The sequence below is a fragment of the Phoca vitulina genome, unplaced genomic scaffold (assembly GCF_004348235.1).
Source record: "Phoca vitulina isolate PV1807 unplaced genomic scaffold, GSC_HSeal_1.0 scaffold106, whole genome shotgun sequence".
Taxonomy (NCBI): domain Eukaryota; kingdom Metazoa; phylum Chordata; class Mammalia; order Carnivora; family Phocidae; genus Phoca; species Phoca vitulina.
In genome coordinates this window covers 616,791-636,191 of record NW_022589809.1, presented here as the reverse complement: position 1 = coordinate 636,191, position 19,401 = coordinate 616,791, and the positions used below count along the sequence as shown (strand labels likewise).

Genomic DNA, 19,401 nt, shown 5'->3' with positions numbered 1-19,401 from the left:
AATTGTTGGGTTATAGGGTAGCTCTATTTTTAACTTTTTGAGGAACCCCCATACTGTTTCCAGAGTGGCTGAATCAGTTTCCATTTCCACAAACAGTGTAAGAGGGTTCCCCTTTCTCTGCATCCTCGCCAACATCTGTTGCTTTCTGAGTTGTTAATTTTAGCCATTCTGACAGGGGTGAGGTGTTATCTCATTGTGGTTTTCATTTGTATTTCTCTGATGATGAGTGATGTTGAGCATCTTTTCATGTGTCTGTTAGCCATTTGTATGTCTTCTTTGGGGAAATGTCTGTTCATGTCTTTTGCCCATTTATTGACTGGATTATTTGTTTTTTGGGTGTTGAGTTTGATGAGTTTGATGAGTTCTTTATAGATCTTGGATACTAACCCTTTATCTGATATGTCATTTGCAAATATCTTCTCCATTCTGTAGGTTCATTTTAATTTTATTCATTTTGTTTTAATTTTAATTTTATTCATTTTATTTCCATTGCTGTGCAAAAGCTTTTTATCTTGATGAAATCCCAATAGTTCAATTTTGCTTTGTTTCCCTTGCCTTTGGGGATGTGTCTAGGAAGAAGTTGCTATACCTGAGGTCAAAGAGGTTGCTACCTGTGTTCTCCTCTAGGATTTTGATGGGTTCCTGTCTCACATTTAGGTCTTTCCCATCCATTTTGAATTTATTTTTTTGTATTTTTTTTTCTAATTTAACATTTTTTTATTTTGTTATATTAATCACCATACATTACATCATCAGTTTTTGATGTAGTGATCCATGATTCATTGTTTGCGTATGACAACCAGTGCTCCATGCAGAACGTGCCCTCCTCAATACCCATCACCAGGCTAACCCATCCCCCCACTCCCTCCCCTCTAGAACCCTCAGTTTGTTTCTCAGAGTCCATAGTCTCTAATGGTTCATCTCCCCCTCTGATTTCTCCCCTTCATTTTTCCCTTCCTACTATCTTCTTCTTTTTTTTTTTTTTTTTAACATATAATGTATTATTTGTTTCAGGGGTACAGGTCTGTGATTCAACAGTCTTACACAATTCACAGCGCTCACCACAGCACATACCCTCCCCAACGTCTATCACCCAGCCACCCCATCCCTCTCACCCCCCACCACTGAGAAAGCAGTCCATTTTCATTCTTCTGCATGTGGCAGTCCAAGTTTCCCAAAACCATTTGTTGAAGAGACTGTCTTTTTTTCAATTGGATATTCGTTCCTGCTTTGTTGAAGATTATTTGACAATAGAGTTGAGGGTCCATTTCTGGGCTCTCTATTCTGTTCCATTGATCTATGTGTCTGCTTTGTGCCAGTACCATACTGTCCTGCTGATGACAGCTTTGTAATATGGCTTGAATAGCCTGAAATTGTGATGCCTTCAGCTTTCGTTTTCATCTTCAACATTACTTTGGCCATTTGGGGTCTTTTCTGGTTTCATACAAATTTTAGAATTGTTAGTTCTAGCACTGTGAAAAATGTTGCTGTTATTTTGATAGGGATTGTATTAAATGTGTAGATTCCTTTGGGTAATATAGACGTCTTAAAAATATTTGTTCTTCCAATCCATGAGCATGGAATGTTGTTATATTTCTTCGTGTCTTCCTCAATTTCTTTCATAAGTGTTCTATAGTTTCCAGAGTACAGATATTTTACCTCGTTGGTTAGGTTTATTCCTAGGTATCTCATGGTTTTTGGTGCAATTGTAAATGGGATCAATTCCTTGATTTCTCATTCTGCTGCTTTGTTGTTGGTGTATAGAAATGCAATAGACATCTGTGTGTTGATTTTATATCCTGCAACTTTGCTGAAATCGTATATCAGTTCTAGCAATTTTTAGGTGGAATCTTTTGGGTTTTCTGTATAAAGTATCATGTCATCTGCAAAGAGTGAAAGTTTGACTTCTTCTTTGCCAATTTAGATGCCTTTATTTCTTTTTGTTGTCTGATTGCTGAGGCTAGGGTGTCTAGTAATATGTTGAACAACAGTGATGAGAGTGGATATCCTGTCATGTTCCTGACCTTAAGAGAAAAGTGCTCAGGTTTCCCCAATGAGAATGATATTCACTGTGGGTCTTTTGTCTATGGCCTTTATGATGTTGAGGTATGTTCCCTCTATCCCTACTTTGTTGAGGGTTTTTATAATGAAAGGATGCTGTATTTTCTCAACTGCTTTTTCTACATTTATTGAGAGGACCATATGGTTCTTACCCTTTCTCTTATTAATGTGGTGTATCACATTGATTTGCAGATGCTGAACCACCCCTGCAACCAGGAATAAATCCCACTTGGTCGTGGTGAATAATCCTTTTAATGTACTGTTTGATCCCATTAACTATTATCTTGGTGAGAATTTTTACATCCATGTTCATCAGTGATATTGGTCTGTAATTCTCCTGTTTAATGGGGTCTTTGTCTCATTTTGGGATCAAGGTAATGGGGCCTCATAGAATGAGTTTGGAAGTCTTCCTTCCATTTCTATTTTTTGGAACTGTTTCAGGAGAATAGGTATTAATTCTTCAAAGGTTTGGTAGAATTCTCCTGGGAAGTCATTTGGTCCTGGACTCTTGTTTGTTGGGAGATTTTTTGATTACTGATTCCATTTCTCTGTGGGTTATGGATCTATTCAGATTTTCTATTTCTCCCTGTTTCAGTTTTGTAGTTTGTTTCTAAGAATGTATCCATGTATTCCAGATTGCCTAATTTGTTGATATAATTGCTCATAATATTCTCTTATAATTGTTTGTATTTCTGTCATGTTGGTTGTGATCTCTTTTCTTTCATTCGTGATTTTATTTTTTGGGTCCTTTCTCTTTTCTTTTTGATAAATCTGGCTAGGGGTTTATCAATCTTATTAATTCTTTCAAAGAATCGGCTCTGGCCAATTGAATTTAATTTTTTAAAAATGAGGAACAAACAAACAAAGAACCAGCTCCTAGTTTTGTTGATCTCTTCTACTGTTTTTTTTTTTTATTTCTATATCATTGATTTCTGCTTTAATCTTTATTCTGTCCCTTCTCCTGCTGGTTTTAGGCTTTATTTGCTGTTATTTTTCCAGCTCCTTTAGGTGTGAGTTTATGTTTGTATTTGAGACTTTTCTTGCTTCTTGAGAAAGGCCTGTATTGCTATCTGCTTCCTTCTTTGCTGCATCCCATAGGTCTTGACCTTTCGTATTTTCATTTTTACTTCCATGGAAGCAAATAAAAAGTTCCTGGTTGACCCATTCATTCATTTTTTTAATGTTATGTTAATCATCATACATTACATCTTTAGTTTTTGATGTAGTGTTCCATGATTCATTGTTTGTGTATAACACCCAGTGCTCCATGCAGAACGTGCCCTCTTTAATATCCATCACCAGACTAACCCATCCTCCCTCCCCCATCCCCTCTAGAACCCTCAGTTTGTTTCTCAGAGTCCGTAGTTTCTCATGGTTCGTCTCCCCCTCCGATTTCCCCCCCTTCATTCTTCCCCTCTTGTTACCTTCTTCTTTTTTTTTTTTTTTTTTAACATATAATGTATTATTTGCTTCAGAGGTACAGATCTGTGATTCAACAGTCTTGCACACTTCACAATGCTCACCATAACCCATTCATTCTTAAGTAGGATGTTCTTTAACCTCCATGTATTTGTGGTCCTTCAAAATTTTTTCTTGTGGTTGATTTAAAGTTTCATAGCATTGTGGTCTGAAAATATGCATGGTATGATCTCAATCTTTTTGTACTGCTTGAGTCCTGATTTATGACTCAGTATGTGACCTATTCTGGAGAATGTTCCATGTGCTCTTGAAAAGAATGTGTATTCTGCTGCTTTGGGAAGAAATGTTCTGTTTTCAGTCCATCTGGTTGAGTGTGTCATTCAAAGCCCTTGTTTCCTTGTTTATCTTCTGCTTAGATCATCTATCCATTGCTGTGAATGGGGTGTTAAAGTCCATGCTATGATCGTATTATTATTAATGAGTTTCTTATAGTTTGTTATTAATTTAATTATATTTTTGGTTGCTCCCAAGTTAGGGGCATATTTACATTTGTGAGATCTTCTTGTTGGATAGACCCTTTTATTGTGATATAGTGTCCTTCTTCATCTCTTATTATGGTCTTTGATTTATTTATTTATTTATTTTTAAAGATTTTATTTATTTATTTGAGAGAGAGAGAGAGCATGAGGGGGGGAGGGTCAGAGGGAGAAGCAGACTCCTCGCAGAGCAAGGAGCCCGATGCGGGACTCGATCCCGGGACTCCAGGATCATGACCTGAGCCGAAGGCAGTCGCTTAACCAACTGAGCCACCCAGGCGCCCTAGTCTTTGATTTAAAATCTAGTTTGTCTGATATAAGGATGGCTACTCTAGCTTTCTTTTGATGTTCATTAGCATGATAAACAGTTCTTTACCCCCTCACTTTAAATCTGTAAGTGTCTTTGGGTCTAAAATGAATCTCTTTTTTTTTTTTTTTTTTTTTAAATTTTTTTTATTTTAGAGAGAGAATGAGATAGAGAGAGCATGAGAGGGGCAGGGTCAGAGGGAGAAGCAGACTCCCTGTTGAGCAGGGAGCCCGATGCGGGACTTGATCCCAGGACTCCAGGATCATGACCTGAGCCGAAGGCAGTCGCTTAACCAACTGAGCCACCCAGGCGCCCCCTAAAATGAATCTCTTGTAGGCAACATACTGATGGGTCTTTTTTGTTTGTTTGCTTGTTTGTTTGTTTTTATCCATTCTGATACCCTGTAATTTTATTGGAGCATTTCATACATATATATTCAGAGTAATTATTGAAAGATATGAATTTAATACCATTGTATTACTTGTAAAGTTGCTGTTCCTGTAGATTATCTCTGTTCCTTTCTAGTCTTTTTTTTACTTTTGGTCTCTCTTTCCTACTCAAATGGTCTCCTTTAATATTTCTTTAGGGCTGGTTTAGTGTTCATGTGCTCCTTTAGTTTTTGTTTATCTTAGAAACACTTTATCTCTGCTTCTATTCTGAACAACAGCCTTGCTGGATAAGTATTCATGGATGCACATTTTTCCTATTTAGCATGTTGAATATGCCAGTCCTTTCTGGCCTATCAAGTTTCTGTGGACAGGTCTATTGCCAGCCTTATGTGTCTACCCTTGTATGTTAAGGACTTTTTCTCCTGAGCTGCTTTCAGGATTCTCTCTTTATCTTTGTATTTTACAAGTTTCACTATGTTATATCTTGGTGTTGACCTGTTTTGGTTGATTTTGAGGGGAGTTCTCTGTGTCTCTTGGAGTTGAATGTGTGTTTCCTTCCCCAGATTACAGAAGTTCTCAGCTATAATTTGTTCAAAGGAACCTTCTGCCCTTTTTCCCACCTGTCTTCTGGGATTCTATGATATGGATATTATTTTGTTTTACGGAATCGCTGATTTCCCTGTCTACCTTCTGGACCTAATAGTTTTCTTTCCGTTTTCTTTACAGCTTCATTATTTTCCATAATTTTATCATCTATATCACCTTTCCTCTCCTCTGCTTCTTCAATTCTTGTAGTGATTATATCCGGTCTGTTTTCCATCTGTTTTGTTATAGCATTTTTTTAAAAAAAATTTCTGCCTGACTAGTTTTTGGTCTTTTATCTCTGCAGCAAGTGTTTCTCTGGTATCTTCTATGCTTTTTTCATGTTCAGCTCATTGTCTTATAACTGTTGATCAAAACCCTAGTTCAGATATATTGCTTACATCTGCTTTGAACATGTCCCTGGCTGTGAAACATTCCTGACCTTTCTTTCAGGGAGAATTACTCCATCTTACCATTTTGGCTAAGTTTCTATCTTTTGAGCGCTATGAAAGCTTGTTATGTTTCCTGCATCTCAGAGTAATGGTATATTAAAAAGAGGTCATACACTGTCCAGGGCCTGGCACTTCAGAAAGTGTTTCTTTTGTAGGCTGTGTACACTCTGTTGTTGCATTTTGGCTGCTCTTTCCCAGTGGTTTGTCTTTTACAGAGTTCCTCCTTGCTTTTAGTGGGGAGTGATTGGACCTTTAACTAGGTGTGCTTTGATTTGTTTGTTAAGGTAAGCCTGGAAAAGAAAAAAAAAAATCCTGATTCAAGACAAGAGGAAAGAAAAAGGAACAAAAAACCGAACAGACTATATATATATATATATAAGACTGGTTCCAAATAATAAGAAAGAAAGAAACAAAAAAGAGTAAGGAAAGAAAAAAAAAAAAAAAAAGCCTGATCCAAAAGGTAAGAGAAAGAAACAAACCAACAAATGAACAAAAAAAATTATAAGCCTGATACCAAGAAAAAGGTAAAGAAAAAAAGAAGGAAAAATATATAAAATAAAAGATAAAAAATTTAAAAAAAAGAAATAAATGGCAAGATTTTGTTGTTTTTTTTGATGGCTGCATAATATTCCATTGTATATATATCCATCACATCTTCTTTATCCATTCATCGGTTTGCAATGATGTGGATGGAACTGGAGAGTGTTATGCTGAGCTAAATAAGTCAATCAGAGAAAGACATGTATCAGATGACCTCACTGATATGGGGAATTCTTAATCTCAGGAAACAAACTGAGGATTGCTGGAGTGGGGGGTGGGGTGGGAGGGATGGGGTGGCTGGGTGATAGACACTGGGGAGGGTATGTGCTATGGTGAGTGCTGTGAATTGTGTAAGACTGTTGAATCACAGACCTGTATCTCTGAAACAAATAATGCAATATATGTTAAAAAAAAAAAAAAAAGAAGATAGCAGGAGGGGAAGAATGAAGGGGGTGAAATCGGAGGGGGAGATGAACCATGAGAGACGATGGACTCTGAGAAACAAATTGAGGGTTCTAGAGGGGAATGGGATGGGAGGATGGGTTAGCCTGGTGATGGGTATTAAAGAGGGAACATTCTGCATGGAGCACTGGGTGTTATGCACAAACAATGAATCATGGAACACTACATCAAAAACTAATGATGTAATGTATGGGGATTAACATAACATAATAAAATAAAAGCAGAGGGGCGCCTGGGTGGCTCAGTCGTTAAGCGTCTGCCTTCGGCTCAGGTCACGATCCCAGAGTCCTGGGATCGAGTCCCACATCGGGCTCCCTGCTCCGCGGGAAGCTTGCTTCTCCCTCTGCCACTCCCTGCCACTCTGCCTGCTTGTGATTCCTCTCTCTCTCTCTGTGTCAAATAAATAAATAAAATCTTTAAAAAAAAAAAAATAAAATAAAAAATAAAAACAGAAAAAAAAAAGAAATAAAAAAAGAAAAAATTAAAAGAAAAAAGAAAAAGAAAGCCTCATCCTATTTTCACCAGAACTGAAGCTGACGCTTTAGAGCACTCTTTAATCGGTAGACTAGTTATATGCGTGGGGTTTGTGTTGCTCTTCTGAGGGAGAGGCCCAGTGGGCTGGCTCACAAGCTGACTTGCCCTTGTAAAGATGCTCCTGCCAGAAGCTGGGGGTGCAGGGTTCAGGGTAGGGGATTCCATCCTCCACTGGAGGTGCTGTGTTTCTCTCTGTAGTCCACCTGTGCTGGTGGGCTGTGGGGGGGAAGGGAGTGGTGGTGAAGGAAGAAGATGGCATCACCCCATCCTCTCATCTCCGGGGAGGGGAACTCATGGTTGCTGCTGCTCAGGTGGCCCTCACAGAAAAGCAAACAATCTCCTATGTTCTGGGCTTTCCTCAGATCCCTGGCCTTAACCTGTCTGTGCTCAGGCCGTTGAGCAGCTGGGATTCAAAACTCCCCATTGTAAAGAGCCTGACAAGGTGCAGCCCTACTCTTCTCCCCCAGAGCAGAGGCTTGCGGCATGCCCAGCACTATCCTGTCCCAGAAAAGCAGTTGCACAGTGTGTGTACTGTCCTAGAGTCTATTGTGTCACACAGCGAAAGGTGACCCAGTTATCTGCCATCTGCGCATGCTTCAGTCCCAGAAAAGCACAGTATTGTGTCTATTGATTCCCTTGTGACACAGAATTAAAAGCAGCCACCATGGGGCGCCTGGGTGGCTCAGTCATTAAGCGTCTGCCTTCGGCTCAGGTCACGATCCCAGGGTCCTGGGATCGAGCCCCGCATCGGGCTCCGTGCTCAGCGGGAAGCCTGCTTCTCCCTCTCCCACTCCCCCTGCTTGTGTTCCCTCTCTCGCTGTCTCTCTCTGTCAAATAAATAAATAAAATCTTAAAAAAAAAAAAAAAGCAGCCACCAGGTTGTCTGCAGTCTGCAGGTGTCTCTGGTCTCTGCTCAGGTCTGTCCAGAAGAGCAGCCGCTCTGTGTGTGCACAGTGGCTTGAGTCTATTGTGGATCACAGAGGAAAGCTGCTACCAGGGTATCTGACCTCTGTGCACCTATGTCCCAGCTCCCACCTGGCCTTTTGTCCTTGGAGAGGTAAAATACACTCTTGCAAATGTACTCCAGGAAGGGGTGTGATCCCTCCCATGCTACCCAGGGGATCTCCTCGCTGAGTCTTATGGAACAATCCCTACCTGCTGCACTCTCTCCTGCTCTCTCCCTCTCCTTGACTTTGTTCGACAAAAAGGGTTCCCTCCCTTTCACGGCCCTGTGGCTTTCCTCTCCCCCAATTCACAGCTCTAAAGCTCACATCTCCCACATTCTCTCCCTCCAGTTGTGCAGATTGTTTTCTTAATCCTCAGATTATATTCCTAGTTATTCAAAATAGTTTGATGTTGGGGCACCTGGGTGGCTTAGTCGGTTAAGTGTGTGTGCCTCCAGCTCAGGTCATGATCCCAGAGTCCTGGGATCGAGCCCCGCATCAGGCTCCCTGCTCAGCGGGGAGCCTGCTTCTCCCTCGGCTGCTCCCCCTGCTTGTGCTCTCTCTCTGTGTCAAATAAATAAATAAAATCTTTAAAAAAATTGTTTGATGTTGATCTAGCTGTGTTCAAGGGACAAGGCAAGCTCAGGGGCCCCTACTACTCTGCCATCTTAGCTCCTTCCCCAACTAGGTGCAATTTAAATAAAGACTTAAAAATTACCACCTTTGCACCTTTTCGATATTCAAATCAATAATTTCCTGATTTCCTTAAGGAAGATACATTGCTGTTGGTTAGTTTGTTTACATTCCGTTTGGACCAGGTCACCAGAGCAGATTAGGAGAATCGATGTGATCATGTTGCCCATTGGTCAAAATATGTTGTGGTGATATTCACAGGCTGTGTTTATGGATCCTTTCCACTCACTGTGAAACAGATATAGGAGAAAATTATTTTACCCTTTACTCTGATTAGTGGGCTCAAGTACAAAGGATATTCTTTCAGAGCAATTTACTTGGTCTTTTGATTCTTGAATTACAAATTTAAAGTCATGATGGTATCTTGATTTCTGTTTATGTGCTTCAGAAGCAATCAGAATGATCAGATGGCTCAGTCTTTGTACTCTTCATTCTTTCTGTAATGGTCTGTTGGAACAGCCATTTAGGCTGGCCTCTTCCATTCTGGTGACCGCAGGTTAGCTTTAGCAAACTCTTAGCCATGTGTGCGGTGGACCACTTGTTTCCCATATTTCAATACTGTTGGGATCCTCTCTGCCTCTGAACCAAACCTGATGATATAACTAAAACTAGATTCTCATACTTTGGGGACTTTGTTGCTTTCAATCATTCATGGTACCAATTGTTGCAGTTCAGTCATAATTACTGGTTTGAATCGCAGAAAAGACATTGTAGTCCACTAAAGTCTTATGAGTCATAATAGGGTTACCAGATTTACTAAAAAAGAAACAAACAGAAGGTTAATTTTGTATTTCAGAAAACAAACAAACAAACATAGTGATGCTTTCCAGTGTATTATGTCATGGACTTAGGGAAAGGAGGATTTTCTTTGCTATTTTATGAAATGTTGGGGGATGGATGAGTAGTTTACATTAATATATTCACTTTAATATTCATATACTCCCAAATCTGTATTTTCCTGTTTTCTTCAATAATAAGGGATACATATGTGGTAGGCAGGATAAAGACATCCAATTTAAATCTGAATTATTTTTTCTTTAATACGACAAAAAGGGATTTTGAGGATGTAATTAAAAATCTTAAGGTGGGGAGAGTATCTTGGATTTTTAAAAAAGTTTTTATTTTAATTCAAGTTAGTTAACGTACAGTGTAATATTAGCTTTGGGTGTACAATACAGTGATTCAACAATTCCATACATCACCTATATACCACATCTTTTTTTGGTGGTGGTGGGGAGGGAGGTAACACTTGACATTTATTTTTTTTCCTCAAGTGTTTATTTAAATTCTGGTTAGTTAACATACAGTGTGATATTAGTTTCAGATGTAGAATGTAGTGATTCATCACTTACACAGAACACCCAGTGCTCATTACAACAAGTGCCCTCCATAATCCCCATCACCTATTCAACGATACCCCCACCCACCCCCCCTCCCGTAATCATCAGTTTGTTCTCTAATAGTTAAAAGTCTATTTCCTGGTTTGATTCTATTTTTTTTCCTGCCATGTTCATCTGTTTTGTTTCTGATATTTCACATATGAGTGAAATAATACGTATATACCACATCTTTATGCATTCATCAGTCAATGGACACTTGGGCTGCTTCCATGATTTGCCTATTATTGATAATGCTATAGACATAGAGCTGCATGTATCCCTTTGGATTAGTGTTTTTGCATTCTTTGGGTGAATACCCAGTAATGGGATTTCTGGATCATAGGATAGTTCTATTTTTAACTTTTTGAGGAAACTCCATACTGCTTTCCACTGTGACTATACCAGTTTGCATGCTCACTAACAGTGCAGGAAGGTTCCTCTTTCTCCACATCCTCGCCCAAACCTGTTGTTTTTTGTGTTGTTGATTTTAGCCATTCTGAGTGGTATGAGATGGTATCTCATTGTGGTTTTGATTCGTATTTCCCTGATGATGAATGATGTTGGGCATCTTTTCATGCAGAACATCTGTTGGCCATTTTTATGTCTTCCTTGGAGAAATGTCTATTCATGTCTTCTGCTCATTTTTAATTGGATTCTTTGTTTTTTGGGTGTTGAGTTTTATAAGTTCCTTATATATTTTTGATACTAATCCTTTATCAATATGTCATTTGCAAATATCTTCTCTCATTCTGTAGGTTGCCTTTTACTTTTGTTGACTGTTTCCTTCACTGTGCAGAAACTTTTTATTTTGATGAAGTTCCATTTTATTTTTGCTTTTGTTTCCCTTGCCTCAGGAGACATATCTAGAAAAAATTTGCTATGACAAATGTCAGAGAAGTTACTGCCTGTGTTCTCTTCTAGAGTTTTTAGGCTTCAGGTCTCACATTTAAGTCTTTAATCCATTTTGAATTTATTTTTTGCGTATGGTGTAAGAAAGTGGTAAGTTTCACTCTTTTGCATGTTGCTATCCAGTTTCCCAACACCATTTGTTGAAGAGAATGTCTTTTTTTCATTGGATATGCTTTCCTGATTTTGTGAAGGATAATTGACTATCTAATTGCAGACTTATTTCTGTTCTCTAGTCTGTTCCATTGATCTGTGTGTCTATTTTCGTGCCAGTACCATATTGCTTGGATTACTACAGCTTAATGATATAACAAAGTCCGGAATTGTGATGCCTCCAGCTTTGCTTTACTGTTTCAAGATTGTTTTAGCAATTCAGGGTCTTTTGTGGTTCCATACAAATTTTAAAATTGTTTGCTCTAGTTCTGTGAAAAATGCTGTTGTTATTTTGATAGGGATTGCTTTAATTGTGTAGATTGCTTTGTGTAGTGTAGACACTTTAACAATATTTGTTCTTGTAATCCATGAGAATGGGACGTCATTCCATTTCTTTGTGTCCTCTTCAATTTCTTTCATCAGTGTTTTATACATTTCAGAGTACAGATCTTTTACCTCTTTGGTCAGGTTTATTCCTAGGTATCTTATTTTCAGTGCAAATATAAATGGGATTGATTCCTTAATTTCTCTTTCTGCTGCTTCATTATCAATGTATAGAAATGCAACCAATTTCTGTACATTAATTTTGTATCTTGCAACTTTAATGACTTTGTTCATCAGTTCTAGCAGATTTTTGGATGAGTCTTTCAGGTTTTCTATGTAGAGTACAATATTATCAGTAAATAGTGAAAATTTTACTTCTTCCTTACTGATTTGCATGTCTTTTATTTCTTTTTGTCTGATTGCTGCAGCTAGGATTTCCGGTACCATGTTGAATAAAAGAGGTGAGAGTGGAAATCCCTCAGTTTATGATTATAAAACAATATTAAGATTGAAATTTTGGGGGTGCCTGGGTGGCTCAGTCATTAAGCATCTGCCTTTGGCTCAGGTCATGATCCCAGGGTCCTGGGATCGAGTCCCGCATTGGGCTCCCTGCTCGGTGGGAAGCCTGCTTCTCCCTCCACTTGTGTTCCCTCTCTCGCTGTGTCTCTGTCAAATAAATAAATAAAATCTTTAAAAAACAAATATTTTTAAAATTATCATTATGTTATGTTAATCACCATACATTACATCATCAGTTTTTGATGTAGTGTTCCATAATTCATTGTTAGTGTATAACACCCAGAGCTCCATGCAGAACGTGCCCTCTTTAATACCCATCACCAGGCTAACCCATCCTCCTACTCCCCTCCCCTCTAGATTGAAATTTTGTTTAATTGAATCATTTTATATCAATACATTTATAAATAAATTAATAAAATAAGTCACATACACAAAATTGGTGCATTGAACACGACATTTTATTTTTGAAAAATAGTGAGCTATGAGAAATTATTAACATATTGTTGTTTTGCAGAATCTGTTAAATTTACCTAGTATATACTAAGGCTCACTATCAAGCTTATGAAGTTGTAAATTTCAGAATTACTCAATATTCCTCTTACAAATTGGTATTTTTGCCATATTTAGTGTTCTGTGACATCCCTCATTCTAGATTGTTAATTAAAAAAATATTAGTTGCGGGGAGCAGGAAGATGGCAGTGGAGTAGGACCCTGAGCTTGCCTCATTCCACCAACATGACTAGATAACAAGCAAATCATCTTAAATACCCCAGAAATAGACCGAAGACTGACGGAACAAACTCAACAACTAAAGGGAAGGAAGAAGCCACATTTAAGAAGGTAGGAAGTGCAGAGATGTGGTTTAGGGGAGAAAGATCACAGGTGTTGTGGAAGGGAGGGAGCCATGGTCATAGACAAGGGCAAGAGAGAGAGAGGAGGAAATAAAGGAACCCACAAGGAGAATGTTTCCCTAAAGCCATTGGCTTGGAAAATGGGGATCCCTGAATATCATGGGTTCTTGCAACCAGCAAGGCTTAAAGCTTGGAGTTTTAAAGGCGAAGGCTTGGCTGGAATAGAGCCTGGAGGGCACTGTGCTGCTCCTGGAGAGAAGGCAGGCAAATAACTGGGGAGCAGATAGCATGGAAGCAGCAATCTGAAGAACACCCAGGGCACACAGGTGGGAGATTATTTGCTCCTCTCCTAGCACTTCCCTGATAAGCAGCATTCATGGAAACATCTCTCTGGGAAAAATGGAGCAGGTCAGTGCCATTTCTGTCCCTTGCACCTCAGCATAAATATAGATTCATCTCTGGGAAACAGTGCAGTCCCAACACTGGCTGCCTAAATTACTTACCCCAAGACTCACACCCCTGTCTCTGGTGGAAGTGCACTTCTCGGTCACACTTGCCTCAGTTCCAGTGCAGTGGGCCCTTTCCCCAGAAGACATATCTCCTGACCAGAGTTTTCCAGGGCCTCGCTTCCAGTGGAGGAGGTGTCAAGTGTCATTACACAAGCAGACTAGAGCACACCTAGTTAAAACTGCACCATATTCAGGTCAGGGGCCAAACACTACCCACAGCAAGCAAGGAGAGCCTCTGTAGATGACTGGTCTGAAGGATAGAGCAGCCAGAACACAACAGCAGGTGTACAGAGCATATACCAGCGATACTCCCTAAAGTGCCAGGTGCTACATGACTTCTTCACAAGGCCATTATTTTTAGGAGCAGGAGACATAACTGGTTTTTCTAACACACCAAAGAAGGCAGAGACTTAGACAAAATGTAAAGACAGAGGAATTTATCCCAAACGAAAGAATAACATGAGGACTTGTTCAGAGATTTAAGTAAAACAGGTATAAGCAACATGCCTGATAGAGAATCCAAGGCAGTGATCATACAGATACACACTGGGGTTGAGAAAAAAATAGAAGACATCAGTGAGACCCTTACCACAGGAACAAAAGGTACAAAACAAGTAATAAAATGTCAATAAATACATATCTATCAATAATTACTTTGAATGTAAATGGACTAAATGCTCCAATCAAAAGACATAAGGTGTCGGATTAGATAAAACAAAAACAAACCCCATCCCTTTCCACAGTACCCAAGGAGAGTATGGTGTTGTGTTCCCATCATAACTTATAGGGAAACTTCCACAAAGTCCAGAGCCCTTGATGTCCTGCAAATGAATGAAGAGGGTGTCCTTAAATTCCTTGCAGTAGGAGCCCACTTAGGTGGCACCAACCTTGCTTCCAAATGGAACAGTACATCTACAAAAGGAAAAGTGACAGCATCTACATCATGAATCTGAGGAGAACCTGGGAGAAGCTTCTGCTGGCAGCTCGTGCCATTGTTGCCATTGAAAACCCAGCTGATGTCAGTGTCATATCGTCCAGGAACACTGGCCAGTGAGCTGTGCCAAAGTTTGCTGATGCTACTGGAGCCACTTTATTGCTGGCCACTTCACTCCTGGAACCTTCAATAACCTGATCCAGGCAGCCTTCTAGGAGCCCAGATTTCTGGTGGTTACAGATCCCAGGGCTGACCACCAGCCTTTCACAGAGGCATCTTATATTAACCTGTCTACCATCTCTCTGTGTAACACAGACTCTCCTCTGCCCTATGTGGACACTGCCATCCCTTGTAACAACAACAGAGCTCACTCCACGGTCTGATGTGGGGGAGGCCAGCCCTGGGGAAGTTCTGCACATGTGTGGTACCATTTCCCATGAAGACCCATGGGAGGTCAAGCCTGATCTCTACTTCTACAGAGATTCTGAAGAGATTGAAAAGGAAGATCAGGCCACTGCTGAAAAGGCTGTGACCGAGGAGGAATTTCAGGGTGAATGTACTCCAGCTCCTGAGTTTACCACTACTCATCCTAAAGTCACAAACTGGTCTGAAGGCATGCAGGTGCTCTTGGTGTCTTTTCAGCAGTTCCCTACTGAAGACTGGAGCACTTAGCCAGCCACTGAGCATTGGTCTGCAGCTCCCACTATTCAAGCCACTGAATGGGTAGGAACAAACTCTGTGTGGTCTTAAGCCGCTCTTCCACAAAGGCAAAGTTGAAATAAGGTTGACAGAAAATAAACAGTTTCTAAAAGTTGAAAAAAAAAAAAAAAACCAAAGCACAAGACCCATCTATATGTGCAAGAGACTCATCTTAGACCTAAAGATACCTGGAAATTAAAAGTGAGGGGATGGAGAAACATTTCTCATGCAAATGCATGTCAAAAGAAAGCCAGAGTAGCAATACTTACACTGGACAAACTAGACTGTAAAACGAAGACTAACTTTTTTTAAATTTAACTTTATTATGTTATGTTAGTCACCATACATTACATCATTAGTTTTTGATGTAGTGTTCCATGATTCATTGTTTGCATATAACACCCAGTGCTCCATGCAGAACGTGCCCTCTTTAATACCCATCACCAGGCTAACCCATCCTCCCAACCCCCTCCCCTCTAGAACCCTCAGTTTGTTTTTCAGAGTCCATCGTCTCTCATGGTTTGTCTCCCCCTCTGATTTCCTCCCTTCATTTTTCCCTTCCTACTATCTTCTTTTTTTAAACATATACTGTATTATTTGTTTCAGAGGTAAAGATCTGTGATTCAACAGTCTTACACAATTCACAGCGCTCACCATAGCACATACCCTCCCCAATGTCTATCACCCAGCCACCCCATCCCTCCCACCCCCCACCACACCAGCAACCCTTAGTTTGTTTCCTGAGATTAAGAGTCTCTTATGGTTTGTCTCCCTCTCTGGTTTCATCTTGTTTTATTTTTTCCTCTCTTCTCCTATGATCCTCTGTCTTGTTTCTCAAATTCCTCATATCAGTGAGATCATATGATACTTGTTTTTCTCTGATTGACTTATTTCGCTTAGCATAACACCCTCTAGTTCCATCCACGTCATTGCAAATGGCAAAATTTCATTTTTTGATGGCTGCATAATATTCCATTGTATATATATACCACCTCTTCTTTATCCATTCATCTGTCGATGGACATCTTGGCTCTTTCCACAGTTTGGCTATTGTGGATATTGCTCTATAAACATTGGGGTGCATGTACCCCTTCGGGTCCCTACATTTGTATCTTTGGGGTAAATACCCAGTAGTGCAATTCCTGGATCGTATGGTATCTCTATTTTCAACTTTTTGAGGAACCTCCATACTGTTTTCCAGAGTGGCTGCACCAGCTTGCATTCCCACCAACAGTGTAGGAGGGTTCCCCTTTCTCTGCATCCCCGCCAACATCTGTCATTTCCTGACTTGTTAATTTTAGCCATTCTGACTGGTGTGAGGTGGTATCTCATTGAGGTTTTGATTTGGATTTCCCTGATGCCAAGTGATGTTGAACATTTTTTCATGTGTCTGTTGGTCATTTGGATGTGAAGACTAACTTTTTGAGGAACCTCCAAACTTTTTTCCACAATGGCAGTACCAGCTTGCATTCCCACCAACAGTGCAAGAAGGTTCCCCTTTCTCTACATCATCACTAACACCTGTTGTTTCTTGTGTTGTTGATTTTAGCCATTCTGACTAGTGTGAGGTGGTATCTCATTGTGGTTTTGATTTGTATTTCTCTGATGATGAGTGATGTTGAGCATCTTTTCATGTGTCTGTTGGCCATCTGGATGTCTTCTATGGAAAAATTTCTGTTCATGTCTTCTGCCCATTTGTAACTGGATTATTAATTTATTTTTGTTTTTGAGTCTTATAAGATCTTTATATATTTTATTTATTTTAAAGATTTTAAAGATTTTATTTATTTATTTGAGAGAGAGAATGAGAGAGAGAGAGAGAGCATGAGAGGGGGAGGGCCAGAGGGAGAAGCAGACTCCCCGCTGAGCAGGGAGCCCAACGCGGGACTGATCCCAGGACTCCAGGATCATGACCCGAGCTGAAGGCAGTCGCTTAACCAACTGAGCCACCCAGGCGCCCCAGATCTTTATATATTTTAGATGCTAACCCTTTATCAAATATGTCATTTGCAAATATCTTCTACCATTCCTTATGTGCCTTTTAGTTTTGTAATCTCTTTGACATTGTACATAGCAACTTCTTTCTAGATATGTCTCCTGAAGCAAGGGAAATAAAAAACAAAAATTAAAAAAAAAACAGATTTGAACAAATAAAGAAATAATTCTCTAAAATAAATACCAGTTGTGGATCTCAGATTAACAACAAAAATATAAATTACTTTAGCATTCATAGATGCAATTAACCTGAATCTTAATATTTGTATTTAATTTGAATAGTTGATTTTGTTACTTCAGTATCTATCTCTGTCATATTATAGAATTTATATCCTAAATTTCATATATGATTGTTCTTTCTTTGAACTTGCCATACTTTACTGTCATAGCATGTTTGTGAAGAAAATTTTATTACTCAAATCCAATATCTACCTTTATTTAGCAAATTTATTTTAGCAAATTACACAGAAACACAGTATTAATGCTTCCTGAACATATATTCACATATGTTCTTTTACATAGATTCACATATATTAACATTTATTCTTTCCTGATCTTGTCATTCAGCTTGAGAACCTCAATAATAACATGAGATAATGTCACATACTTAGATAGTGACTTCCTTGCAGTTTTGTCACTGTATTTTATCCTTTCCCCCTTTTCCCCCATCTTATGATAGTTCAAAAAATCTTATTTTTTTAATCCTTCAGGTAAAGAAGTTTCATCTACTTCTAATCAGGTAATAAAAATATTAATTTGTGTGATAAATGTCAAAATACAGATGACTTTATTTAAAGATAGCTGTAGGTCTTTCTTGTAATTTCTGAATGAGCTTATCAAAGTATCTTATGCTTTAAATACTTTTATTTATAATTTTAATGTTGAAATAGAGAACATTAAAAAAATAAAACATTATTTTAACTGATTTTAGTGACTGGCAAATTCTAATTGTTGACCCAATTCTACTGAAGTTTATTATTTTAATTTTCAAAACTACCATAACAAAAATAAAATGAAATAAATTTACACTTATAATTTGACTACCATAAAACATTCATTCTTTTGTTTTCTATGTTGTGTTCCAATAGTTAAGCCCAGGGGTTAACATTTATATTTACAAGTATGGTGGAAATTAATAGACATAAAAATGTTTATTCCTTTTAATACTACATCACAAGCATTTTATTGATTTAATTACAATATAGTACCTTAATGTTTTCATTTTTCTTTCATGGTCTATGCAACTGAGAATGTATTTAAGCTCAGAAATTTAATTTTACTTTGTCTTATGAAACTTGTTTTTTTATGTTGTTTGAGTAATTACTCATTTGAGGTATGATTATTGCATATTTAATGTCTGATTATGTGTGACTTAATGTATACAACTACTTTCTTTTAGATATTCAGAAGGATAATAATATCCTTCTTTTCTCTTTTGTTATTTGAAGTGAAATGAAAGCATAATGAATAGTAGCTTGGAGCACAATACATATTTGCTAAAATGAAGTCTATAAGATATCAGGATTTGGAGAAAGGGCTTTGGATACCTGATATGTAAGATCACTGTCAGACAAGAAGAAAGGAAGGACAGTCACTAAGCTCAAATCTGATGGATGGTCCTGGATCCTTTATTTATTGTTATTATTGTTTTTGTGCTTGGCAGGAAAATGAGAATGGCAGTGCTTCTGAGGAACTGTGCTACTCCATCATTAGTCACAGACCTTATCGGAGGCCCTCCCTGAGCTCCAATGATGATGGTTATGAGAATATCGACTCTACCACAAAGAGAGTGAGGCCATTTAGAAATGGGTCAGAAACAGAATATGCCCTTGTCAAGATGACTTGTGTTACTAGGCCTTCTTCCTGTACCCTCGAGCATGATTATGAACTTGTGCTTCCCCACTAGAAATCTCATGCTTCATCATCTTACACTAACAGAGATGATTCAGAATCGTGACCTCCAGGGAAGTGTTTCTACACCTTTGGAACATGACAATTCTGTGGTTTGGGTTAAGCCATATAAATTGACATAAAGGTATAGAGTATTCTACGTCTTTTTGTTTGTAAGGTTTGAGGACATGGAGATGGTGGAACCTTCCTAGGGCAATGGACATCCATAGATATATGACCTAATATCCAATTCCAACACTGCTCTCCAAATTTCAAATGCCAAAAATTTCTGTTCATAATTATCTATTTCACTTTTGAGGTGT

The 19,401-nt window shown here is 38.7% G+C and overlaps 1 protein-coding gene and 1 pseudogene across 1 annotated transcript; both read left to right on the top strand.

Moving 5' to 3' along the window:
* The first annotated feature begins 14,063 nt into the window (after nucleotides 1-14,063).
* Nucleotides 14,064-15,244, top strand: LOC116627924 (annotated as a pseudogene).
* Nucleotides 15,245-16,643: 1,399 nt separating this feature from the next.
* GCSAML (germinal center associated signaling and motility like) lies at nucleotides 16,644-19,094 on the top strand. Its single transcript, XM_032397899.1, has 3 exons — nucleotides 16,644-16,649; nucleotides 17,868-17,927; nucleotides 18,852-19,094. Exons 1-3 carry the CDS (start codon nucleotides 16,644-16,646, stop codon nucleotides 19,092-19,094), a joined length of 309 nt encoding a protein of 102 aa, XP_032253790.1.
* The last annotated feature ends 307 nt before the right edge of the window (nucleotides 19,095-19,401 follow it).

Coding starts and splice junctions, on each gene's coding strand:
- GCSAML (XM_032397899.1), top strand. Junction 17,928..18,851: donor TTTCATCTACTTCTAATCAG/GTAATAAAAATA, acceptor TGTGCTTGGCAG/GAAAATGAGAATGGCAGTGC.